At 42.2% G+C, this 26,563-nt stretch overlaps 1 protein-coding gene across 5 annotated transcripts in view; it reads right to left on the reverse strand.

The window, feature by feature from the left end:
• The window catches only part of JAKMIP2 (janus kinase and microtubule interacting protein 2), a 57,576-nt gene that overhangs the window by 21,979 nt on the left and 9,034 nt on the right, over positions 1-26,563 (reverse strand). For 3 of the 5 annotated variants that reach the window (XM_074883513.1, XM_074883512.1, XM_074883509.1), the window contains exons 2-11: positions 25,928-26,031; positions 14,375-14,644; positions 10,630-11,127; positions 8,444-8,653; positions 7,472-7,570; positions 5,423-5,569; positions 3,665-3,805; positions 2,710-2,766; positions 753-872; positions 167-295 (exon numbers count right to left, since the gene is read on the reverse strand). In XM_074883513.1, coding sequence (XP_074739614.1) covers positions 167-295; positions 753-872; positions 2,710-2,766; positions 3,665-3,805; positions 5,423-5,569; positions 7,472-7,570; positions 8,444-8,653; positions 10,630-11,127; positions 14,375-14,503 — 1,530 coding nt within the window. In that variant the 5' untranslated portion in view covers positions 14,504-14,644; positions 25,928-26,031. The remainder of the gene's footprint in view (positions 1-166; positions 296-752; positions 873-2,709; positions 2,767-3,664; positions 3,806-5,422; positions 5,570-7,471; positions 7,571-8,443; positions 8,654-10,629; positions 11,128-14,374; positions 14,645-25,927; positions 26,032-26,563) is intronic. The other 2 variants (XM_074883510.1, XM_074883511.1) reach the window with 1 other exon arrangement.

Here is a 26,563-nt window from a genome sequence, read left to right on the forward strand (position 1 = left end):
GTGTAAACTGAGTGATCATGTCCATTCTTAATCATCACTCTCTTTAAATGTGCTCAGTAAATGAGGGAAGCAGACCTCTCTCAGCTGTATGGATGCTGTATGTAACTCCATTCCCTTGTTTGTCTTGGTAACAACGAAATGCTTTTACCCTCAAACAACTACTGACCTTGGCTTCTCTTTCAGCATCTATGATGCCTCCTGTCTGCTCCTGCAGTAGTGCATACGCTCTCTGCAGGGCCTGGTACTCCTTTGTCAGCTGTCGAAACCGCAGCTCTGATTCTTCCGCTGCTAAACCCTGAAGGATAAGAAAGGACATGTCTAAGCACCAGACACTAGAGCACTGCCAAAGCAAAGAATGCAAGTGTGATTTGTTAAACACAATAGTTGGTTCAAAGGTCTTTATTCAAATAGCTTTTTTGGTGAACCTGCTGTGATATGAAGTAATAAGAATGTGGAATTTATACAGCATTTATATGTCTTTAAGTTAAAAGTGATAGATTTATTTTCTTGAAGGGGGAGACGAAAAAAAAAATCTGTGAAGTCACAGCTGTAGACTCTATGGACTAGATTTTTAAAGAATCTCTCAGCACTTCAGTGTATCAGTAATCCAAATTGTGGCCAAACTTAATGAAGGACTTATCACTCAATATGCACTATAGAAACTTAAGTGTTTTTGAGAGCCTGGACACCTGTTTTGAAAGTCAAAGTCTCTTGAAAACCAGTCCTTGCCTATGGAAGGAGTCAGATCTCACCTCATCCAGATCATCATCTGGGGTTGCTGGTGTTCTGTCTGTTCTATATGAGGCCACAGAAGATGTTTCAGAATCCATGGAATCATCATCGTACCCAAAAACTGTATCCACTACATGTCTCTAAAGAAGGGAAAACATGATTTCTGAATCTCCTTGGAAACAGGTAGCATGAGTTTCTGATGGGGGGGGAGAGGTTAGTTCAAAATCAGATAGTTAGTTACATAAAAAAGGCAAGACATGAAAAAAGAGCAATGGGCTACCCCTGCAATTACCATCTCCAAACAAACCCAAAGGGAACCATATTGAAGAGCAGGTCTTGGGCTGCTGGAGGAGGAGTTTGCTCATTAATTTTTCTGAGCTGAGGATCTGGCTCAGTCTAAAACTTGAAAAACATAATGGGAGCAGGAACACGCCAAGGAAACATCTCTGCCCTTGCAGGAAGATAGGATAATTGTTTGTTAACCCTAAAGCTGTTCAGAAGGCATCTGTCCACACGCAGGGAGACTGGTGTGCAGAGATAACACCATGAAGAGCTGGAAACGTGTGCAGAAGAGGGAACCCTCCTGCTTGCCTGAGGCACTGCTGATATTTTTAATATCTCAGTGCTTCTCTCCCTGATATTGCTGTTGGTGTGAGTGAAAGCTATGCTGATACAAAACTAGAGTGAAGGAACTTTTATCCTACGCATCTTTCCAGTACTAGAGTAACGGCCACACGTTGTAAGAGACTGCTCACACTACACAGTTTGGTTGTATGTCTGACACCTCACTATCTCCAGTCTCAGTAACTGACTTACATCAAATGAAAACTGTGAGTCATGTTCTATGAAGGTACAGATGCTTGACCCTGCAGGCTTGGGTTTAGGGTATAGATTTGAGCATTTACATACTTGGCTTCTGAATAATTCTGCAGACAAACTGATCAACGAGTATTTAAGATGCACTTCTGCTCTGCAACATTTTTCACTTTTGCTGACAGGTTACAACCTTCTAAACCTGGAATTTTAATCACACAAAGAAACACGTACCAAAGATGCCAATAACCTTTTGCACATATTATCTTTTTTTGTTCATTATTTTTCCAAGTGAAGACAATAGCCATTTTTTCCCATGTTATAATCTCTGTCTTAGAAATAAAGTTGACTGATGAAAATACTTTTTAGTCCCTGTCTGCTGTGTATTGCTTCAAAACCCATATAGAAACAATGTGATGACACATCTAGGATTTACTGGTCTGAAATTCTCTGTGTGTAGGAGAGAGAGTTGGGCTATTTTCACATAACACGGCTGACGTACTAAGGGATGGGCTTGGAGGAAAAAGAGCAACCAAGCTCTGTTTCCTACACAGTATTTCTGCTTTCTGGAGGTGAGATGTGGCTGTTGCAAAGTCATTCTTCACACCTAGCTGATAAAGGAGCTATTTGAACCACTACTGACTACTCAGCTCTAAAATTGTTGTAATACCAGCTTTGGACTTGACCCAGTTCAGGGTAATACAAGGGGTAGCCAAAGGCCTGTGGAACTGAGCAGGAGAGAATGACACTCAATTTCTCAGGCAGAAGTTTCCACTTGAAGAATAAAGTTGCACAAGGATTTTGTTTTAGCCCGTATGTGCTGTGAAAAATTGATAGCAGAAGACAGATGGGAAGGTCTCTGGAAATGTAAATACATCTCAGCATAATAGACCTTGAGACCAATATTTATAGAAACCAGATGGAAGGAAGATTATTACTATTTCAGAGAGGGGTGGAAAAAGCCCCATTTTGCTGAAAAAAATGAAAAAAACCTGTATTTCAAAGTGGACTTAAAAAGCTCTCCCAAGCTAAGGTGTTTATAAACCTGATCACTAAAGCAGATTGTTATAATCCACAAAGCTCTCTCTAATCAGATTGCTAAAGTGTGTTTTCCTACAGAGTCTACTAGTATTTTTATAAGCTGAAAACAATTTTTCCGCTTACCTTAATTGGCTTTGAGCTCCTTTTATGCTTTCTGCGACGAATGAGTTTCTCCCTGTCCTGGAAAGTAAGATTAAAAAGTTACTCTTCTCTTGTTTGCAGCTGTAGAAGGCCAAATCTACAGAGGAAATAAATCACTGGGCTTCCACCAACCCTCTGCTCCTCTGTTCAAACAGAAACCTGATTCCAGGTGGAAGAGAGGATTCATATCCTCCTGAAAACCACTTAAAGAAGGTAAGATGGGCTATCTGAAAAAACCCCTTGTTGTGCAGTTGCTGCTGTCAAACGGCAGGCGCTGATGGATTTCCTGTTAAAATCACTGGGAGGCCTGCCGCAGGGGACTGGGCTGGGCTCTGCATGAGAGGCTCTCTGCCTTCCTGCAGGAGACGCTGCTCTGTCCCAAAGTCATTACGTGATGGTAGTGTCGTCTCACCACTCCTAGAAATGATGCCTGAGAAGAGGCAACAGCCTGTTTTGGACTCTCTCCTTCCCCTCAACATCATAACGCAAAGTCAGCTGAAAACGGGATTGTCGGTATTAAATGACAGAAGAACTAGTGAATCACCGTCTAGCAGCACACGCTTTCCCAGCACGTGATACCGCACTGTGTGCCTGCCTCTCGTTAAGGAAACTTTTTAATGGTAGCTTAGAAATAATGGTAAAACAGCTTGGCACAGCCCTGCCTTGTGAACACATAGGGATCTTCCCAAGCTCCACGGTTCTTAGTCTGCATTCATTTCTAGAGCTCAAATCACACAAGAGTTACACTTTTGAGTTGTAGGGGCTGGTACCCCCCTAGAAATTCAGTTAAAACGTACCCATGCACACGTACATCTAAACATTTACAGGTGTTAAAAGTAAGATATTAACCCTCCGACCTCTAGTTATAAGAAGAAATACTATCAGTGGTGAACTGTACACAGGAATCATTCCTAACCCCCTGGTGCTCTGGACATACCCTTGTTAACTCATCGATTATGTTCTGTTGTTCTATGACCTGAAGCTTTAAGAATTCAGTTTCTTGTTCCTCATTAGCCTGATCCAGGTCATTGAGAGATCTTAATTTCTTTAAAGGAGGATGTGATGTCATTTTTTCTCTCTGTGGTAAGAAGAAACACATAAAATAAGATCCAGCAATTAAAAGACAAAGAGACCAGCTTTCAGTTAAAAAGTAGACATTATCTTTCTTTTAAGCTGTACAGCCGTTTAAATATGCTTCAGCTACACCATTTCTATAACTTCATTAATACCCATCAGCACTTCTTAACAATAAAGCAGCACAGCAAGGCTGAGTTCTTCAGCCAGAACAACAAAGCTTTATATCTCCTTATCGTGTGGGCAGTATCTCCCCTACAGCAGCCCTTATTGGTCACATACCATAGCTCTTCCTCTGCCATGCATCAAGATGCCCCAACATGTGGCAAACAGAGATGAACTCCCTGCAAGTACTACCTACTCCCCTGACCCCATGCCCTTACCGATACCCCTCACGTGACCACACACGGGAGGAAATGGACATGCTCTAGTCACGTGAAAGACATGCACCCGGCCAGGAGAGGAGGAAAGGCAAAAAATGTGGTACTAGATCTATTTTAACTAGAAGTCTACATCCTGCCTGCTCCTGAGCATATGTGGGAGAAGAGATGGCTACAGCCCATGAGAACAACACTAGCCACCCACAGCTTGCTAACTTCCATAATTTGGGCATCCGTAGTGTGAAGAGCCGACGTCAGGGAGCCGAGTCAGATCATCTGCACTGCGTGTGCACGTCTGTACCAGTGGTGCTGCCCACTGATGTCTAATGCACACAGGCTCCCCCATCCCCTCTCTTTGCTGTGGGCGAGCCCAAGGGGCTGTGACCTGCACTACCACAGCTGTGGAAGGGTATAAGACAGGCAAACGAATCTGATCGTCTCATCTAATCAGCAGGAAAGCTGCATCCACTGCAGAACAGCCAGCCTGCTCAAGACCAGGACAGTGGCTCCTGCAAGCCAGAGACAAGACACACAAACACCCCTAGGAGGGGAAGTCATCCCAGGCAACCAGAACTTCCACCTCCTCATTAATGCCAGAGCAACACCAGTGCATGTGCAGCGACCAGATTCTGACTGATACTCAGGGCAGTTCCATTTGAAGGATATACAGACATAACTGCTTTGACCCCGCTTCATACAGCCCCGATATGTGAAATTCATAACCTCAGGCAAATTTCTAACGCCACTGTTCTCCCTCTCCCCATCCATCTACCGTGCACGTGTTTCATGGAAAAACTGTATGTGCTCAGTGGCAGACCAGAACTTTGCCATCATCAGCTCTAACAAGAACATGTACATCATGCTGGCTGAAAACATCGCTCATACAGCTTCCTTTTTGAGTTCCAGACACAAAAGAGCACAGTGGGATAGGACTCAATGATACGACTATTTTTTTTCTTTTTCTTTTTTTTTAAAAAACAACTGAAACTCAATATTCTAATTTTGGGGACAGTATTAAATATTGTTTATGAATTCACTTAAATATATTGCACATGTATGCATGATACACAATGTTATATACGTAAGTCTACTACAGACCTAACCATGGCTGTACATTATCAATAGTATCACACACTATATACAACACATCTTCTCTGTGTACAGACATGCACACGCTATGCAGATGTGGGCACCGTAACATAGATCATACAGCAATCCTCATTTTGCTCTTCAGTACCAACCATTTCTATATTTTCTTTAGTGACTGCTTTGAGTTTATCTTCCATGCGCTGCAAGGACTGCATAAGTTCATCATTTCTCTTCGTGAGGCACTTGTTCTTTTCCAGAAGAGGTTTACATTGTTTCTCAGCTTCTCGGACACGCTTCAACTGGATTGATAATAGCAATTAATAATTGTAAATAATCCAAATAAAAGATATTTTTTCTCCCTCCTTTGTTAGAAGTATTTTTGTTATCTCCCTGTTGAACTACTGTCCCAGTAAAATGCCAAAGTGATCTAATGGAACTGATGCTTACAGCTTCCGTATCTATAAACCTCAAAGCATGATTGTGCATATCTGTCTCCAAGAGATGGCTTTATCTATGAGAAAACGCAGGCATAGAGATGAAGCGACCCAACACACAGTCAGGCAACTGCAAAGCTGCTGCAAAGTCCAAAATGATCTGGGCTTTATCTGCAAGAAACCCATTTATTTTCTCATTGAAAGACAGATTTGCATAGGTACCTACTCAGTCGGGATTGCAGCGATAACAGCATAGTTGTAAGTCTTTTTTTTTAATGCCACACAGTGAAATAGTTGTGCATATGCACAATGAACTTTGTTTTAATCAACAAATCACATAAGATTTGAACAACAAATCCTATAGATAGGAAGATATCTTAGGGTATGCTTGGAAGTTCCAGTATTGGTACAACTAGAGTTTTAACCAAGATCTCTTCCTCTGAAAAATTAGTTCCATCCAGTAATACTGAGTGTTTTATACATATAATTTCTTTTTCTAAGGGAGGATAAGGAAGGTGGCATGTGGCAGTGGAAAGACATCATCTGCATGCCCAGATAATCTACCTAACGAAGTCACTGTCCCAGTTCTGTATTACTGGTCGTCACTGGGAGGTTCCTGCCCCTTGCAGTTCTGCTGAGGGAAGGACTGCAAGAGTTTTCTGTAGCTATTCAGGACAGTTAATCACATTTGCTTACATCATCACATCATCTTACGAGGCTATTTAAACTAACCCAGTGATTTTGTCTGAAGCAGGTTAGCAAGCACCTGAAGATCCCTTCTACTAACAGAAAAGGGGGGAGCAGCTAGAAGTGGTTAACCTTTGATGAGCAGTTGTGGGCAAACCAACCACTTGTCCTACCCTAAGAATGAAGTTAGTTGTTGCTAGCCTGAATGCATCTTAAAGTGTATGGTATTTCTAGCAGTACTCCTGGTCACATTTAACAAAATGTGTTCACTGTACTCACACTGAGCAAGATACAGCTTAGAAGCCTTTTAAATTTTTTTTTTTTTCCTTGTGAAAAAATAGGCTGAATATTTAACGACATGCAACAGTTAATCACGCTGACTCCAAGCTACTCAGTATCACAGAAATTTGGGGGTTGAGAGCTTCTCATTTCTGAAGAGACATACATGAACATATCTGTAATTTGCAATCTTGGTAAGACATTATTTTGCAAGTATCACACTAAGAACATTGAGGACAACCAAGCCAGCTAAACTGATATGAAAGGAGTGCATTAGGAGTCCTAGCTCAGGAATAAAAAAAAATAACCAAGAATTGAATTTCACCACCCTTATCCTTAATCACAGAAGTAGCAATATGGAGAGGTTAAAAAGCCAGGGTGCTGACTTCAACAAACAGGTATCACCACCTAGGAGCAAATCAGATACAGGGATAAATCCACTGTTGTCCATTCTCCCTAGTTCCAGTACTTAACTATTCTCAACCTGGTCAAATACTGGACTACAGACATTATTTCATTTACATGTCTCACCATACACTACTGTATGCTCAAGAAGTCAAGGAGGGAACACAAGCACTCACACAGAAACCTACAAGCCTCTCTGCCTCAACTCTCCTTGTGATTTTGTACTCATATAACTTCAGTGAAATTACTGTTTAATTCTAGGATTAAAAAAATCATCCTCAGCTTCCTGAGCGAGGGAGGAGACATATTCATCACTGGCTACCATCCTTGGACCCTCCTCTCTTCACCTTCCCCTATGGCTCCCTGCCCTCCTCTGACAGTACAAAGCTCACACACCAGTTCGTTTCGTTCGTCAACGAGCAACGTGTTCCTGTCTTCCAGCTTCCGGATTGTGGCATTCAGCTCTGCTATCCTCTTCTGGTTTCTGCGCAAGTCCTGTTCATTGGCAACAACATAATACAGTTACTGATTCTTTTCAAAATACATGCTTGGGAAAAGAATTCTCAAAACCCACACATCAATCAACATAAGCTGTCATCATTAAGATAGATTTATGATTTTTACAGTGTTGAACATGCTGGCAAAAACATCTATTTTTGGAAGAATGTATCTGCTTTGGGGATGCTTTAATTGAAAATTTTCAGCTGTTTAAAAAAATAAGGAGAAAATAACCAATCAGAAGTCAATTTTTTTTATAATGGGGAAGAAAAAGCAAAAAGTTAAGAGATTCTAATTTTTATTACCTTTTCCTATACATTGCTTCTATTTGCTGAGCCACTATGTCAGGTGAAAAAGGACATCCCTTTCAGCATCAATTGCATTTACTTTCCTATTCCTCATTTGTGTATGTGTAAATATGTGTATTATACATTTGTTGTGTAAACATAATATATTTAGTCACACAACCAGTGAGTTGTATGCTTTGTGGACAGCAAGGGCTGTATACGTGGAGAATAAGACAGAGAAAGAGAAGGATCTCCTAAGAGTCTCCCAGATTCCTTCCCCACCCCAGCCTTCTCCCTGTCCATCTTTCCAGTTCCATCTGTTCTTAGGATGCATGCTCTCCACGTAGTCATGTTCATGGAATGATTCTTTCAAAGAGGCACTGATTATTTAAGATGTTTTATATTTGTAAATAGAGCAACTGAGGAAACAGCCTTTGACCCACTAGAATTCTCTCTGAAGAATCTATGGACGTAACTTCCCTGTAGTGAATAAAAGTGAGAATGTTTTCCCAGGGCCTGAGAATATATTTAAGAGAAACTCAGCCATGTTTCTGTTTTGCAGGGGCCAGTAAAACCTGCGTACAGGGCTGCTGCAGTGCTCCGAACCATCTCCAGCCCTTCCTGGGATCTCTCTCTTGGGACTGCTCATGTTACACTCTGCCTCCTTCACCAAGAAGAGCTGTTCATCCAGAGCTTCCTTCTGCAGCTGCAGCTTCTGCACATAGCCTGTCTGTGTCTCCAGTTCTTTCTCCAAGGAAAATATGATCCTGTCTTTAGCCTTGATCTCGTCCATCTGAATGAGAGAAGCACCAGAACAACAATATTACTGCGTAAAGGCAACAGCATTCCCTTCTGCAATCTAGCAGTATATGATTTATTTAATAGTAGCATTCACCGCTTAAATCTGCATCATCATACTGCACCAGGCTTGTAAAACAATACACTTTGAGATTCAGCCATAACGGTACAGGGGCACAGCAGCGGATTCACCATGAAGGCCAGGAACTGAGCATGGCATGATGTGTTAATGGATAATGGGATGAAGAGTTCAGGCTTTCACATTGCATTTTGGTCAGTTATTCATATCCGTGAAAAAATAAATATAAATTCTAATCCCAAAAAAGTTTAGACTAGCTCCTGCTCGTGTAAATGGAGCTACATTAGCTGAGACAGTCGAGGTTATGGTCCGATTCTCACAAACAGATCTGTGCAGACCCAGTATTTCTTATAAGCTCATCGTCACTTTATTAATCTTCTGCTGAGTGCAAAGTCAAAGATATTCATTTTATTGTTACTTCATTTCCGCCTCATATCCTAGGACTATCCAAAAAAAAAGGGCCTCTTATTTCACCTCACAGCAACTTTAAGAATGATGGCTGAGAGGAAAACTTCAGATTAAAACTTAGAATCAGATCAGGCCATACAAGCCTTGCAACCATAAAAATTGATACAAAGCTGCTAACGTCACCGAGCTCAAGAAAATCTGGTGAACCAGAATTTGCAAATCACTCTGGCAAAACAGAAGTACTATTATCTGGGAACGATATGAATCATTCCCTGAAAACAAAAATTGTATCTATGCTGAATTTTGCCTGAAGCTGCCAGAGATGCTTTCTGGTCTTGCAGCTTTCTAGGCTTGCTGAAATCCTCCCCAAAGTATTTTTCAAATGAGCAGGGCTAGATTCTGATCTCCATTAATTAGATGTCACTCTGATGTAACTTCCCCCACTCTGACAATACACAAGTGGTTTCCAAATCCACTGCAAGTCAGATAAAAGTAATTCTGGACTTGTTCAAGGTTCTTATGCAAGTAAGTAGCCTTTAAAAAGCCTTTCATCAGTTGCTAAAGATAAAATCATACAATACGTAAGTGGAACCTGAGTTGATCTTAATGTTACTAGATGGCTCAGTTTATATCCTGAATTTTGCTATAGTTCCTTTTTATATTAAAACCCTGAAAATAGATCCTCAATTTCAGATGAGAAAAAAAAGAAAAGTAGTTTGTTCTCATGGCTACACAGAACTGCAAATGGGGATTAAAGGAAGAAGGGTCAAAATTCAGAGGGCAGATGGGAAGAATCCACTACTACTAGTCTGTACTATATTACTGAGCATTTTGGCAACACAAGAATATGCCTCCAGTACACAGACTTGGGGGGGGGGGGGGGGGGAGGAGGAAGAAAAAAAAAAAAGAAAAAAAATCATTCTTGACAATTTAAGTTACCATTTCTTTTACTTAACTGTGAAATCTTGAATTCCACCTTCCGCTGTCCCAAGCAGGTCCAGCTCCCCGGATGATGGGGAAACATGGCAACTTGCACCATTGCTGACGTGGGCCTCATTTTGTTCATTTTCCCCAGTAATCACTGAAGGCTAAGCCAAGAATAAACCTAAACACATCTCCCCTCCTGCCATGGTTTAATGTGTTTAGGATGCCATCACAAGAGATAGAGAAACTAACAGACTGCAAGTGCAGACACAAACACCCTTTTCTAACACTCGACATGGCACAGGTGTTACCACTCAGCCAGCCGGGCCCTTACGGACTCGGGCACGCACTCTTACGTGAAGGCGTTAGCTGCCATCACGGTGGTTGCTCTAGCCAACCCCCCACCATCTATTTACGGCTGAGAAATGACAGCCAGGAGTCTGTGATACTTTTGCAAACTGAGGTGCGTTGCAGAGTTCTGTTACTCACAGAAAGCTAAGAAGCACAGAGGCAAACTCACTACAGCGTAAGAGAACACATCAACTGTTTTGGTTACTGACCAGGCGGCGAATATCCCTTTCACTCTCCCATTTGATCTTGGAAATGGCTTCCTGGTGGGACTGGTGCTCACTCCGAAGATCCCCCGCCTTGATCTTATCGGCTTGGATCATATTGTTAAGGGCCTCATCTACCTGCTTTTTGGCAGACTTCAGTTCAGTAATTTCCTGCAGAAGCTTAAGGCGCTCGGAGTCGAACTGTTTTCTGGCCTCTTCACGAGCCTCAATAGTCAGCGCTGTCCTTACTTTATCGCTGCTCCCGTCCCGCAGCGCACACAGCGCTGACTTGAGGCGCTGGATTTCGCTGTCTCGGACTTTCACCATCCGCGTCATCTCCTGCTCGTGCTGTTTGATGAGGTTCTCCCTCACGGCCTGCAGCTCCTTCATTTTCTCCTCATGGAGTTTGGCTTTCAGCTCTGTGATCTGCACCGTCTGCTTGCGCTGCTCCACCTCACGGATGCGCTTAGTTTCTTGAGTCTTCTCTCTTTCAAGTTTAGCAACCTACATTGAGATAAAATCAGAGTCACCTGCTACCAACACAATGCTATCAAAACAAGCCCACCAGACACACAGCCATGTCAAAGTGAGGAAGACCCTGCAGCAGACCCCAGGTGATCCTCCATGCTCCTACAACAAAATATGGGCCAATTCCCGGGGCATTCATGCAGATTTTACACTGTCATTCCTCAAGCCAAAACAACCCTGTCTTCTCCAGGTGTCTTGCCCCAGTGACACTACACATACTTTCAACATTTCCTTAGGAAATAAGACTCCGTGTATATGTGTGCATTTGTCTAATGACTTTAACCCATCAGTCAAATTCACCAGAAAATTAGAGGGCTCAGAAATACCAAGGTTCCTACAACTTTCATGACCATGGGCAGTCAATCAGGTGAGAGAGAAGTGCTTGCCTCTACACGATACCATCTGAGATAAGGTGCAAGTCTGAAAGTCCAGGAAACATTTCATCTTTTACAGATGTTCTTCACCATACATAGTTTTAACAGGCACTTGTAGTCACTTCTTAGACACCTCTACAGAAAAGCATGCCTCACTGGTTATTATGCTTATGGAACAGCTAGCTTTACTTAAAGTATGTCCTTTGCTACCCTTCATTAACAACAGTTTTTTAAAAGCTCTTTGTCTATAGCTTTGGAATCAAAGTTAAGAGCGCAACCCACCAGCCCTCAGTACACTCACACTAACATATCTCTAGATGCAACTTCATACGCCTGAGAAATTCCACAATAGAGACCTGTGTGAACCTACACCAAAGGAAAGCAACGGATAAGGATTGTTCAGTTCAAAGCAAATTCGGCAGGTTTGTTATTTACAGTGAAAAAAAAAAATGTGGTTTCAAAGATTGTAAGAACTTCCTCGTTAATTCCTTTTTAAATAAAGGCCACAAAGAATGAGGAACAGTGAGCAAACTTTTCCAAAAGAAAAAAAACAGGGGAAAAAACAGTCAATATGAATAAGCATAGTAGTAGGTCATCTGAAAACCCTCCAAGAGACACCGGTGGTCTAGCCTGCAGGCCTAACTGATCACTTGGAGAGGATTTAGCGAAGGTAGGAAGTGCAATGGGCTACATACAGAGCTCACTGACTTTTTTTTTCCTTCCATGCTATCCCCATCTTATTTCAGATATACCTTTCCCAAAAGAAGCCATCAGAAGAGTTTGAAAGCACACTTTTACTTTGGTTTCAACCACCAAAGTCATTCTGACAAGTAACAGACTCTAAAAATGAGAGGAATCTTCCTCAGAAGGCTCCGTAGAAAACAAATCTGAAAGATTCTCCTAGAACTCCCTCCACAGGGCTCTAGGATGCACAAAACTTTTCAAAGCAAAGTATTTGATACATATGTCTTCTTAAAGGTGGTCTGCACTTGCAACTGCCACTGACTTCTCTTGAGGACTTCAGAGGCTATCGATGCAGTAACTATGCGGAATAACACATGTCACATGCAACAAGAAGATTGTGCAGCCGGGGACTAAAAAGCAGTTTCTTTTAATCACATCTGTACAATTCACGTGAGATGTTAAAATGCCTTTACTGCATAGATCACTTCTGAGAAGAAAGCCACACATAACCTTAGCCCCTCAACCCCCAAGTCCTTAGGACAGGTTCTTGGTTTACCTTCACTCCTTTTTCATTCTAGGTTCATCCTTGATTGTGAATAGTCGTGACTAAAAATGAGCCTGATGCCCCTTTTTCTATCTTGTAATACACCTCTTCCTGTTTATTAAAAAGGAAGTTGAATGCACTGCAGAATGAGGCGCGATTATTCTAAGTGATCCATTCTGGCACGGCATAGAAAGATAAGCTAAACTGTCCACAAAGGAGTGTGGGTATCCACAACGGCGCAAACGCAGACCCAGCCAGGGCCTGAGTACCACCCAGCTGAGCTCGGGGATGCCTGGTTTTAGGGCTATTAGTTTCCAGGCTGCCTAGTTCGTTAAACTGAAACACCATCAGATGTGAGGCTGACTTGTCGATGTACCATTCTGATGGCAAGAAAGGGAAAGGGAATGAGGGCCTTGAGGGAAAAAGATTATTACATCTGAAGTAATGGAAGAGAGACATGTTCAATAAAAGACCACAATGGCCCAGAGTTCTCTACCCTCTTTGGATTCACTGGTAGAGTGAACTTACTGCTAGCAGAGATCGGAGAAGTCCAAAGATCCTACTTGTCTGGCCCCTTTGTGGGATGAACACTTTCTTAAAAGAAAGTGTCCTTCTGACACTGTGGGTGACTGCCCAGTTTGGCATCCTGCTTCTACCCTGATTTTACAAATGAGGTTGTACCAAGATGTCCAACCTGAACCTGCTTATGTCTAGGGAAAAAGGAGGAAAGAGCTAAAACTGAATCCAGATGAAAATAAAATTTGCAGTGATGTCTGCTCCTCTCAATCCAAACTGCAGAACAATTCAGAAGTGTGATCTACTTCCTGAGACTGTCGTTTTTAGCCCCCACTACTCCATGATGACAATTTCTTTAATACCCTGAGCACTCAGTCCGATTTAGTCACAGGAACAGATGAGAGCACCTACGGATGGGCATCCCGAGAGGTACTGAAGCACGCAAGCAATTTCATTATTTTGTTCCCGTCCTGTTCCCCTCCTTTACAGTGTTACTCAAGCGCATTCGAATATATTCCAGATAAGCTTTTTTTGGTTTTGTTTTCAAGACTTTCCTACTCTTGTAACTCTCATTATTTTGGGCCATCCTTGAAGTGATGTCTAGTAATAAAAATCTGCACTGGCAACTCCCATATTGGAATTCCATAGCTGCAGAGATGACAAAAGCAGCAAGACTCAGAATATAGTGGAAAGCATTACAGAAGCTCCCTGGGCCATCAGTTTTCTGGCAGCCAGCCTGGGGCTCCTTAAGAGAATAACTAAGCCTTGCCCGTGTGCAATACATGAATGCCAAAGCTTGCAGGGAAAACAAAAGAATCGAAAACCATTTTTGCTTTCCAAGATTGTCATCAAATGTCTATGAATGAAAGGATGAAGAATGAGTTTGAAAGAGTGAGGATGTCCGCTTTGTTGCAGCTTGCAAATCTTGTCTATTTTAAAAGGTTGCAACAAGACATTCACATAAGAAAATGTTGTATGTGGGGAAAGAATCAGATCACTGTTTTAAGAAGGAGTTGTATTGCCTTTCTTGATTCCTGTGACTATTTTTTGCATGTGTTTCTCTCCTTCAGCGCAGACACTTATTTAAAACGAAACCCTCACTTACCTTTGATTTCTCCTGATGCAGCTCAATTTGAATGTCTGTTAGCTTGGTCCTGAGTTCCTCATTGGCAGCCTGTAGGGCAACAATCAGTGCCTCAGGCTTTTCGCCCTTGCTACGTCCTTTTTTTGACATGGTTTCTTATCAGCAAGAGTCCACGTGCTTAAATATTTCAAATACGGACTGCCATCTTCTTCTGTTCCTTTCAGTGCCAGTTAGTTCAGCACCTACTGCATGACATTCCTTAAGGTCCTGGTCTCAGCTGCTTTGGAAGCCCTGTGAGAAATAAGACATACTATTATTTGTTAGTGGACACTGCAGCATGACAGCTCACATGGTTACAGAACACAAGAGATAGCTCACTTCTCCAAACACTGCAATCTTTGTCTGAAAACCTGCAAGGGAGATCCCAGCACAATCAGGCTTCTGTATGCAAGTCTGGCGTACTAGTGGAGGTTCCATATAACCCCTTCTTCTGCTCTCAGAAAGGGGCACCACGCAACGAAAATGGGAGTTTGTTTACTGTAAGGATTAGTGACACTGAGAGAACAGGACTAGAAGGGACAGGTCATTTAATCCAAGCCTTGCAGACGGAAGTAAACACAAAGCAGGTTTAGTCTCAAGGATCTACAAACATATAATATCTTCCTCTTACCCTTCCCAACCCTTGGTCCCACCCAAGATCCTGTGCCAAACTCAAAGACTCCACAACACTGCCACAGGAGGAGAGGGGAAGTGCTGAAGTCCTCACCATCATTCCAGGTCTCTGTAGAAGCAGAGAACTGATTACATGCAAAAGTCTGTATCAGACTAGAAGCTGTCCCCTCTGCCACTTCCAAGGAAACAGAAAACAATTCCACAAATTATTTCCATCAACTGAATTTTTTTGGGAAAAATTCTGTCCTAAGCCAAAGTGATACGGTAAGCTTAAACCCAAGCACATCAGCAAGGTATTCAGATCAGGAAGCCAAGGGGTTTTTCCATATCACTAAGAACACAAGTGTTCCTCTGTCCCACATACCTAGCGGTTTTTTGGGGGTTTTTTTGGGGGGTGGGTTGTCAGGTTGTTAGGTTTAGAATTTGTCTTGATTATTGGCACTGACTGACAGCCTCAGATAAAGAGGTATTCTGTCTACCCACAAAATAAATGTGGATTTAATAAGCTCCCTAGAAAATTCTGTGTCCATGTGTCTCAGCACCGAGCAGGGATTGAGATGTTCACATTCACATGGTCACTCTGACATTCCTACCACATCCACGAAACCTGCTGGAATGACACACACCCTTTGAAACGACAGCAGAATCCTCAGTAAAGAGTCACTGTGAACTGAAGGAAGCAGACTCACTTCTTGCCATACTGATCCTGCTGTCCTGAGAACATTGTCCTGTATCACCCAGGGCTTCCTATGCTGCCCCCAGTTACAATACCCCTGAAAAAACCCCAGGTTTAAACCCAGCCGGCAGCCAAACGCCATGCAGCCACTCGCTCACCCTCCCCTGCCCAGGGGGATAAGGGAGAGAACTGGAGGGGTAAAAGGTAAGGATACTTGTAGGTTGAGATAAAAACAATTTAACAATTGAAATAAAATTAAAATAATAGTTATTATAATAGTAGTAACAACAAAATATACAAACGAGTGATGCACAATGCAATTGCTCACCACCTGCCGACCAACGCCCAGCCCATTCCTGGCTAGTGATCCTGGACGAGAAAAAATCCCCAAACCGCTATCCTGGAAGAGAGCGGGAGCTTCCTGGCCAACCCTCATCTATACACTGAGCCTGACGTTGTATGATATAGAATATTCCCTTGGCCAATTTGGGTCTGTTGCTCTGGCTGTGCTCCCTCCCAGCTTCTTGTGCACCTGTGCACAGGCAGGGCACGGGGAGTTGAGAAGTCCTTGATTTCTGAGCAACGACTGAAAAAAATAGTATATTATCAATGTTCTTCTCATACAAAATCCCATACTGGATCCAAAACACAGCACTACTCTAGCTACTAAGAAGAAAAATCAGCTCAATCCCAGCCAAAAACAGGACAAGTACATTGGGCACAGTGCTCATGCCATTAGACATATCAACTCAAGGAAATAAAAACACCACAGCAGAGAATAACATGACCCTGATAACTGTTTCAAAACCTGGTAGTCTATTTGGCAATGCAACTATTCAGAGATTGCAAGAAGCATCTGTCAGATGCCTGTAAGCAAAAAGACCGGCAGTATTATTCACAATGACTGACTGCAAAATACAATAGCAGCTGGAGTGTCTCTTATCAGCTTTGTCCTCTACCAGCACGTGTCAATATAATCTGTAGGAATTATTGTTGGAGCCCTTGGAACCATGAAAACCTCTGGTTAAGCAAAAGAGGGCTTAAAAAAAATTTTTTTAAAATCCTATGTGCAGATTTCCATCCAAAATAGCACATTTAAACCCATTCCTGAAGCATAATAAATTAAGTGTCGAGCTCACAGGGAAAGATTCTATTTTGCCCCTCTCCCCAGAAAATCCATCCAGTAAATTCTGAAGTAACAGCTGCACACATTTCTTTTGACATGCATCTTGAATGAAAATCTAAACTAATTCACTGAAGAATCTGCCACACTTTTTACGAGTAGTGGTAACACATTGCTACAGGCTGTGGAGTATTTATCAGCAAGAGATCATGGCTACACTTGAGCTTAATTAGAACTGCTACCATGTGAAGAGGCACATTTGAATCTCAAGGTTTGCTGGTTGGTTGGTTTTAGTTTTTGTGTCTGGGGTTTTTTTAGGATCAATTCAAGCTTAGCTGCATGATACAAGCAGGTAGAAGTTTATTTATATTCACACTCCCAGAGGTCTGAAGCAATATTAGTCTCATAGTATGACAAGCAGCGAGTGTGCAGATAACGGTGTGCTGCTTCCTGTGGCAGAACAAGCCATAAAAAACATAAATGCCTCAAGGAAAGCACTCTGTAATCTTTAAGACTGAGTGTAAAAAGACAAGTACAACTGGATGAGCAATCCCACTAGAAGCTTCTTCCTACCTAGTCTCTTCAATCTTCTGTTTTCCTTCCAACAAATTTCACCCATTGCTATTACTTTTCTTTTGGCATCCATGCTTTCCTTTAAATTTTTTTTTTTTTTATTTGTGTTTGCTCTAGCTCTTTCTTTTCCCCAGCATTTTAGGTTACCTTCTGGTTAATGCCTGTGTTCAGTGATATGCTAGAAAAAGTATAGAAGAAAACTGCACCTACACATGCTCCCAGATAACACTGTTATCCTTTATCTGAAGTGGCAAAGGAACCTGCTCTGAACATTGCTCCCAATGATAACCTGTGGCTAGTCCATTTTTCTCCCTTTCTCCTCTAGTCACACAGCTTGCTTTGTTTTCTCCAAGCCAATTAACAGTTTATTTACAAAAACAGGTTTTTCAAATTATGGAAGTGGAGAAATGCCTTCCTCTGCCTTTGCAAGAGACACCTTGGGATAGAAACACCCCAGAAAGAAGAAATGAGTACCTCACCACCACAGCCCCCTCCCCCCAAACCAGAGTGTTCTGGGCCCTCAGGTAGGTGGAGATACCAAAGCATTACACAGCCCTGTGCCTCTGCTTCAGGGATGTTCGGGATCGGTTTATCATTTTCATCAGTAGCTGTCACGCTTTTATTTTCTGTTAAATTGCCTGTGCATTATACTGTCCAGAGCAGGAAAAGAGCCGAGTATGTCTAGCACCTTGAAGTATATGGGTCTCCGTTGAGAGACACAAAGCCTCCACAGGTTACACCTAGAATCACAGAAGCAAAGAATATAAAGGACAGTACAATCCCTCTCCTGTCACTTATTTCCCTATTGATTACACCTTAAAACCTAAGTTCAGGCTGAAGGTGAAAAAAAGCAGGGGAATGCAGCCAGCTTTGAATGCTTTTTCTTCCCTCTTGCAGTGTATATCCTGCCACTGAGGCCTTGGGAATGATTGCTCCATTTCAAATTTCTTTTTAAGCCAGGCATCCCTTCCCCAGGAAAGCCCAATTAAGCGCCCTCCAGGTGAGCAATTCCTTAACACAAGACACAGACCGTGCCAGCACATGGGTTGTCAGTCAGAACTCTTGGCAGATGAAGAGGTAGCTCTGGAACGGCTGCTGAGAGCTGAGCTCTGCTCAGTCCAGAGAGCCCAAACCACCTCAGTCAGGCAGCCGTGTCCATGGCCACAGCCAGACCCCAGACCTGGCTCTAGTACTGCAGGCCTGAGCAGGACCTGAACACACCACAGGCTGCTTCCCCCAAGCTCCACTGAAAGGCTAGCATGATCTTAGGCGAAAGGGTCTTCAGCCTCTGAGGTGGTGAGGCCAACCAGGACGGATTAGTAGGGGCAGGATTCATCTGTTAACGCAGGTTTCCTGCCTGGGCTGATCCCCTGAAGCTGCCTTTGCAGCCAGCTCAGAGACATGCTTGCTTGCTCACATCAGGATAAGGTAAGTCATACCCCTCACCCAAAAGGATCCAGGACAAATCAATCCCACTAAAGATACCTCCAAGTTTGGGGCAGGGTAGAGTTTAGCAGCCTGTACGAAAGCCTTCCCACTGTATTTTTCAAGGCTAGAAGCTTGTGCAAACTGCACTCGAGGCACATTTCACCGGATACCCTTCTCAGTGTAACCACCAGGCAGGCTCAGCCCCAAACAGGGGCACTGAACAAGAGTCTTGTATTCAAGGCAGTCCAGAGGTCAATCTGGGGGAAATGCTCCATGTTTGTAATGTGGTTTCTATGCTTACATGGAAGATGCTTTCTAAAAAAGTATCAGTAGAAAGCCCTCTTGCCACCTTCCCCTGTAAATATGTAAAAATCACTATTATTATATTGAATGTTAATTTGACAAGTTGGGGTCAGGCTATATCAAAACAATCTGTCTTTAGGGAAGGCTTTGTCATGACACTTGAAGGCTCCAAATTGGCTCCCTTCTCTGTTCTGGTTTGCAATAAACAAGACAAGTTGCAGAAAATGCCTTCCCAGTCTCACTGGAATAGCAGCAGAAGCACAAGAGAAACAACACACTCTTTGCAGGGGAAGTTCAGCCACGTATGAAGAGGCATGAGCACATACCAATCAAACAGCCACAGGCAGACATGCTCCAGTTTGCAAATGGACAGGCGAGCCCATATTTATATTATGGAAATCGCCCGGGGCCTTGTCAGGAAAATAGATGAGGCCATCGTTCTCTGGCAGCATTGCAACAGTTCCTTGCTCGACTCTCCCCATTTGTAGTAAGAATCTTAGCCATTTTACTACAGTAAAACAAGCTAAGTGCATCGGAGGAATCTAGTCAGACCATTTTTGTCTTCTGAACAATGGGTTTGCTTTTTCTGTGAATTACATACAGGATCCACTTGAAATGGGATGCCCAAATTGCGCCTGCAAAACGAACTTCATGTTAGGGGGCAAACATACTACACATGGCAATGTAACTTGGCTGTGGGTGCAAAGAGGGTCAAGGTCACACACTTAGAAAATAATATGCACAATGTAAATTTTGCTCCTGCCCCAGTAAACACGCTATGTTATACAACTTCTACGTGTGGCTAGACATAGACCTACGTTCAGCTGCATACATCTAAAGACATAAGTTCAGACTAGGTCTTTTCCACATACTAGTTACTTGGTAGTTTTTCTTTGTCCATGGATTTCAAAACATTGCCAACAGTGCAAACCTACATCAGCTCAAAAAAGCCTTTAACACAGTACTCCTGAGCTCCTCCTAGTCCCAGGGAAATAATCCTGGGCACATTATCCTCTGTGGGACTCAGACATACTTTACCCTCTCTGTTGATCTCAGGTTTAACGTGCCACATCCACGGGCAACACAGGAGAGTTGTACTGACAGCTTGTGACTCAGAATTGGACCAGCCTAACAAGCCATTAAATAAAATTATGTTGCACTCCCACTACTCTTGCATACAGCTGTTTTAAAAACAAGAGAAACAATCTGCAAAACATGATCTCAGAGAAGCCAAAAATCAGAACAATGGAAGAATTGTGTGTCCTCGCACCAGGGGAGCAAAGCTGCATCAGAGCAGGTTCAGGCTTGACATCAGGGAGCATTTCTTCACTGAGAGTGTGGTCAAACACTGGAACGGGCTCCCTGGAGAGGGGCTCGATGCCCCCAGGCTGTTGGTGTTGAAGAGGCATTTGGGCTGTGCCCTTCCTAACGTGCTTGAACTTTTGGTCAGCCCTGAAGTGGTCAGGCAGTTGGACTAGATGATTGTTGTAAGTCCCTTCCGACTGAATAGTTCTATTGTATTTATAATTCCAGAATGCTTCTAAGGCTATCAACCTCCCAAATAAATTGTGCTTTCTAGCTACAGAATAAGGCAAGATACCGGCCACTAAATCTAAGGCACAAGCAACTCAAGATGTTGATCACAAGGATTTATTTTTAGTGTCTAGTACCTTACAGTCTGCCACAGGGTGAGAAATGAGTGCCTATGCCTTCAGGAGGATAAGATCCTAGTTTACAAATGATGCAAGGAATGGCAATATCACACCGTAATATCACCACTGGGTTTTAACATCTGGTTGTTAACCATATAAAATAAAATTCTGGACATTAGACAAACATCATCATCATCCCTGTATTCGCTTTCGTTCGATAGCATTACTATTCCCATTTGTGGCTGCTAGCAGAGAGAATGTTTGGAGATCTGGTTTGCAATGTTGGGAAAGATCTGGTTTATCTGTTTGGAGATGGGTAAAGTGCTGAAAGATGAAGACTGCAAAGAAGGAGGTAGCACGTACTGCAGCGACAGTGGTGAAACTGTGCAGGAACAACGATTGGTGCTCTGATGCTGGATTCCAGGCAAGCTCTCCTGCATTATTGTCAGGCTGCACATCAATTTTCATTTTCTATTTACTTCAGGTACAAAACAAACCAAATCATAATCTGTGCTCAAACAGAAGTAAAGAGACCTCCAAATGTAAAAGTCTGTTTAACTCAACAAAAAATTGCATGCATCAGTGGGAGGAAGGGAAAGAAAGGAACTTCACTTCCCTGTGTTTTAACCCAAGAGGGAATTCTGAGGCTGTTCCAGTGAAGCTGACCAAACACTCATTTGAAGGTACAAGCATTTCTTGTGGCCCTTTACTCATCCCTGATCTTCTCTAGAATGCTACAATGACAGCATCGGGACATTATGACAGCAGCTTAATAGTGAGGCTGACAGAGAAAGGTCACTTGCAGAGTGTGGACCCCGTTCCCTGCGTGCTCCAGCTGTGGAGCACTGTTTGTATCACCAAGAGCAACCACAGACCCTATTTAGCCAGAAAAATCAAATGGGATTTACCATCAATATCACAAAGCAAAAAAACACAGTAACAAGTCTCCTTTTAATGTATGGAGACAGATATGACCTACAGAATTCTAACCTGCATTTCAGAACAAAAGGTCCTGTTTCAGCAGTAACATTTCAGTTCAAACCCAGAGCAGCAATCTCACACACTAACCAATCATCAAAATAAAGGCTTCCCCTCAATTAGTTATTACATAGCATAGGGATAAGACAGACAAAAAAAATAATGCGTAGTCTCTGCCCCGATGATCTTACAACTTGTTCAGAAATCCTATTGCAGTTACTGTGAAAAGTACTTTCCAAAAGACAGAAAAAACTAGCCCTTTTCGAAGCCCAGGTGCTGCTGCCCACTCACTTTGCCTGTGCAGCATGCCTCTTTACAACCGCCACCACAGTCACTTAGGCTGTCATTAATGCATCTCCCAGCAGGCCTCATCACAGAACAATATGCATATAGCTGTACATTTATAGTAAGAAGAAAGACTCTGCTAATTATGCAACAGCTGCCTAACATGAGGGCCAAATACAAGAGGTATCTGAAATAGCAAAACTCAGAGAAACACCTGCATGAAATAACTTTACAGAGAACCATTGAAAAGCTGTTGGACTGAGCTCTCCATTTACCTTCCCTATAACAAGAAGTTCTAATCGAACAGTTATCCACATGTCTACCAAACTGCAGTTAAAAAAAAAAATCTTACTTGAAATAAGAAAAGGTGTCTTCAGTTGAAAACTGCTTTACCAGTACGTCTGTGCAGTGCTAAAGGGGAACTTTGCCACCAACTGCAACAGGAGCAGAAAGCAGGCGACCAGTGTGTCTCCCAGGGTAAGTGAATTCGTAAGAGCTACTTACAGCTGAGCCTGGGGACTTAGGAAAAAAATAACGAAACAGGGTTCTACTTACTCTTGGAATCTTAATCGGCCGTACTGCCTTTCATCTTGACGAATGAATAAATTAATGTACTGATGTTTTTTCTTGCTCTTTGAACAACGCCACACGCATACGAGAATGCCATAGTGATGGGTGGGTAGTGAGAGAGGCTGAGAATTCATAGCTCTGGTCTGACTAAGAACACTTCAGCAGTGTTAACCAGCATTCAGATTATTCATAATAACACACCTTAATTTCCTCTCCCAAGACTCATCCAGAGAAGTACCGTTCAGCCCAATTAAAGTTTAATATGAAATTAGGTTTAAAGTAAAACATAATTGAACAGCCCCCTTGGCTTATAGGTATTGTCTGCTCTACATGTGTACTGAAAATGGGCACAAGTACCCCACTCTCATCGTTGCTGAGTAACCTCTCCAATGGATGCCTGGGCTCTTCTCAGTATCACTCCAACTTTCTTTGCCACAGACTTGAATGCCAGAAGACACACTGTAACCATAGGTGTGTTGGGTATACTAGAATTGGATTCAAATGAAAATAACTTGGAACAAAGTAGACAAAACTCTGTGCAGGACAAGATGGAGAGAAGAACAGAAAATATTCACTAACAGGTGTTGCATTCTTTAAGGGAGATGAATATAAATGTACCACAGTTCAAAGCAGTGACTTACCAGACCCAGCCACAGGAGTCCTAAAACACCCTGGGTTATTGGGAAATCAAGAACAGACTCAGCAGTCTCCTCTCAAAATAGAAATTCCTTTTTCCAGATAGGAAAGAGGTATCTGAGCTAAGAGATCTATGAACTATCTTTGGATTCAAAGCAAAAGAAGTGAAACAAATGCTGCCCTTATGAAGTTAACTGCAGCCTTGGCTGAATAACTCGTGTAGGCTATAGCTGGTACACAGTGGCTGAACTTTGCTTTTGAGAAATCCTGTATTTCTGTTTGTGTGATATAAGTTTATCAGGGGAAAAAAATTACAACCAATCATGATGATAATTTACATTTAAAAGAACTATTTGTTTTAAACAAAAGCATATACCTCCACATAAAATATATAGTGAAGTATTTTGGATAATTGTATCACCCCAGGTTTCTGTTTTATGAGGCACATCAAGCTGCTTTAGGCATATTGTACCAATTTCTGGAGTTAAACATGGTATGTGCAACACTGTTTGCTTTATCAAGAAGCAGCAAGTCAAAACATTGCAGAAGAGAATAAATTCTGCTTAGGCATAATTTTATGATCTCATTCCACATGGTGAAATTTCAAATACTTAACACATTTTTCTGCCTTTCCAATGCAGGAGATAAGTCATGCCAATTATTTTACTACTTCATTTAATAAAGTGTTGGGGGTTTTTGTGAAGTGTTAGCCGTATTGCCAACTATCATTTGCTCCCCGTTACTAATAAGATAAAGCGTACGCATAATTGTGAGGAAATGTTATCCATGGACTTTGAGCCCCACACAGGGATGTGCCCCATGTAATGTTATCATGTCCCACAATGCTAAGATGCAACTGCAGTAATAAGATGGGAAAGGTGTACGGTTTTAAACTGAAAGAAGGTTGGTTTAGATTGAACATAAGGAAGAATTTTTTTTTTTATGAGCATGGTGGGACTCTGGAACAGGCTGCCCAGAGAAGTTGTGGATGCCCCATCACTGGAAGTGTTCAAGGTCAGGTGGGATGGAGATTTAAGCAACCTGATCTAGTTAAAGATGTCCCCGCCCTCAGGGACAAGTCACACACTAAGCATAAATTAGGCTACAATTAGAAACACAAAATGTTGACCAAGAGACAAGCACGTATTTATGCATTGAAAAGCCACATGAAAGTCCACTGTCATAAGAAAATTCACTGACATGCAGTAGAAAAAGTATATTATCATATCGCCAAAAGTAATGAGAATCACTAGACTTATATTTTTGTTTCCAAATCTAACAGCGCTGTGCTTTATTTTCTTGGTCAACATCATCTTCTTTGTCCCCCCAAAGACTCCAGCATCATCAATAAAGACAATACAATTATCTGCACAACATATCTTCAGAGCGCCCACAAGTTCACAATGTGACCCTATTAATCAGAGGGCTGCATCTGTCCCTAAAATTATACTGACCCTACTGAGTCTGAAGGCATAAAATTCTAGACCAGATCATGATTAATACTGTAAGACAAATCCGCTCTGTGTAATTTCTAAATCTCTTCCCTTCTCAGCATTAAAAAAATTAGAAAGTCCTGCAGAATGGGGGGAGGGAAGAAAAGGGGTCAAATCTAAGTAGATTTCAATACAGTCTCAAAATCTAAAGCTGGTTTTAAAAAAATTCATAATTTATGTAGTATGGAAAATTCTGAAAATTAAGAATTTCCCTGCCTAACAGAAATAGAAACTTTTATATTTATCTTTTGGAAATATTGAAACTGTCTTATTAAACTGCCCTGCTATTGTGAAATCAATGCATCACTGTTGAGAATACTATTTTGATTTATATACTGTCACACTTAAAAAAGAAACAGCTGTGTCAAAACCAAGCAACACCATCACACCAAGCACTAATTAAATGCTGTTGAAAACTGTAGCAAAAGGGTCCCCTCAGTTCACAACACCTGTGAGTTTTGTGATGATTTATTTACCAAATCTGACATCAACTAGTTGTTTGGCAGAACAGCTTTTACAGCATAACGAAAAAAGTCGTAATAGATAGCAGCCCCTCTTCCCCAACTTCCATCCTCAAGCTGATCAACAGAGTCGCAAGAAAGACTTGATTCCTTCACAGATAAGGAAAGCAGACTGAAGCACCTGCAAACCCTTGTCAGGTGGGATTCTAACGTACAGTATCACCAAACATATATTTCATAACTGCATATATTTCGTCATCACATCACCTCCAGAAGGGACTCTGCCTCCATGCTACTGTCAGGCCAGTCCCTTGACAAGTTTGGATTTTGTGGCCTCACTGAACCTCAGCTATGGTCAAGAATCTCATCGGCATTTCCCCAAGTGCTGGTGTTCCCCTTGTGGCAACAGAGTAAGGTGCTTAATGCACATCTGCTCACTATTCATACTGGTATACTTGATGCTGTGAGGCTTATCAGAAAGGAAAAAGTATCAATGGACTCAGGATTTCCAGGGTGGGGGGGTTAGTTTCGCCTCCTCTGTGCATGAGAGGACAACAGAAAGATGAGCACCACTCCACAGTTCAACACAACTGACCATCACTACTCAACAGTATTTAATATCTCAGTGAACTGTTAATATTAACAGTTAACTGCTCCATCAACAGCCAGAAACAGGGCACATGCCACTGACCGTGCTTACTCCCAGTATTAGAGTGATACTCACCTTTCACAGAAATCTCTACCACAAAGAAAAAAATACTTCAGAAAGGATGTTGATCCAAGCACCAGCTCCCATCTTCTGCCCATTTCACGGGATCAATTGATCACCTGTAACAGAGCAGATGAATCTACGTTCCATTCTCTGACTGAATCCTCTGAAATCCACAAAGTCCTGGGAGGAAATTTTGGGGGATTACATAGCACCTAAAATATTAGGGAGGGACTATCAGGAATTCTTGAACTGTCTCATTTGTGTAATCATCTGTGTTCTACTGAAGAGGAACTTGGCACATGGGCAAGTTGTTTTATCACCACTCAACAAGTTGCTTATATCTGAAATGGTAATTAAAAGAAGGGGGCTTTTATTTTTCTTGCCCATAGAAAAGGTCTCACCCCACCTGAGCTCGCTCTAAGGGCTGTATTTCAATTTCAGTTATACTTTAATCTTCTGCTTTCTGAGGGCAAGAGCAGATCAGGACCACCAGTCACAGATGTGCTCCTCCCAAAGCCCTACTATCGGACACTTGGCTCTGCTCAAGGGTGATATTTGTTCCTCTGAAGAGGATTTAGCTATGTGAACAAGCAGAAACTCTAATTTGTTTTCCTTGAGGCCCAGAGCCAGTATTTCAACTCTTGCCAA

This window comes from Strix uralensis, chromosome 14 (assembly GCF_047716275.1).
Source record: "Strix uralensis isolate ZFMK-TIS-50842 chromosome 14, bStrUra1, whole genome shotgun sequence".
NCBI lineage: Eukaryota > Metazoa > Chordata > Aves > Strigiformes > Strigidae > Strix > Strix uralensis.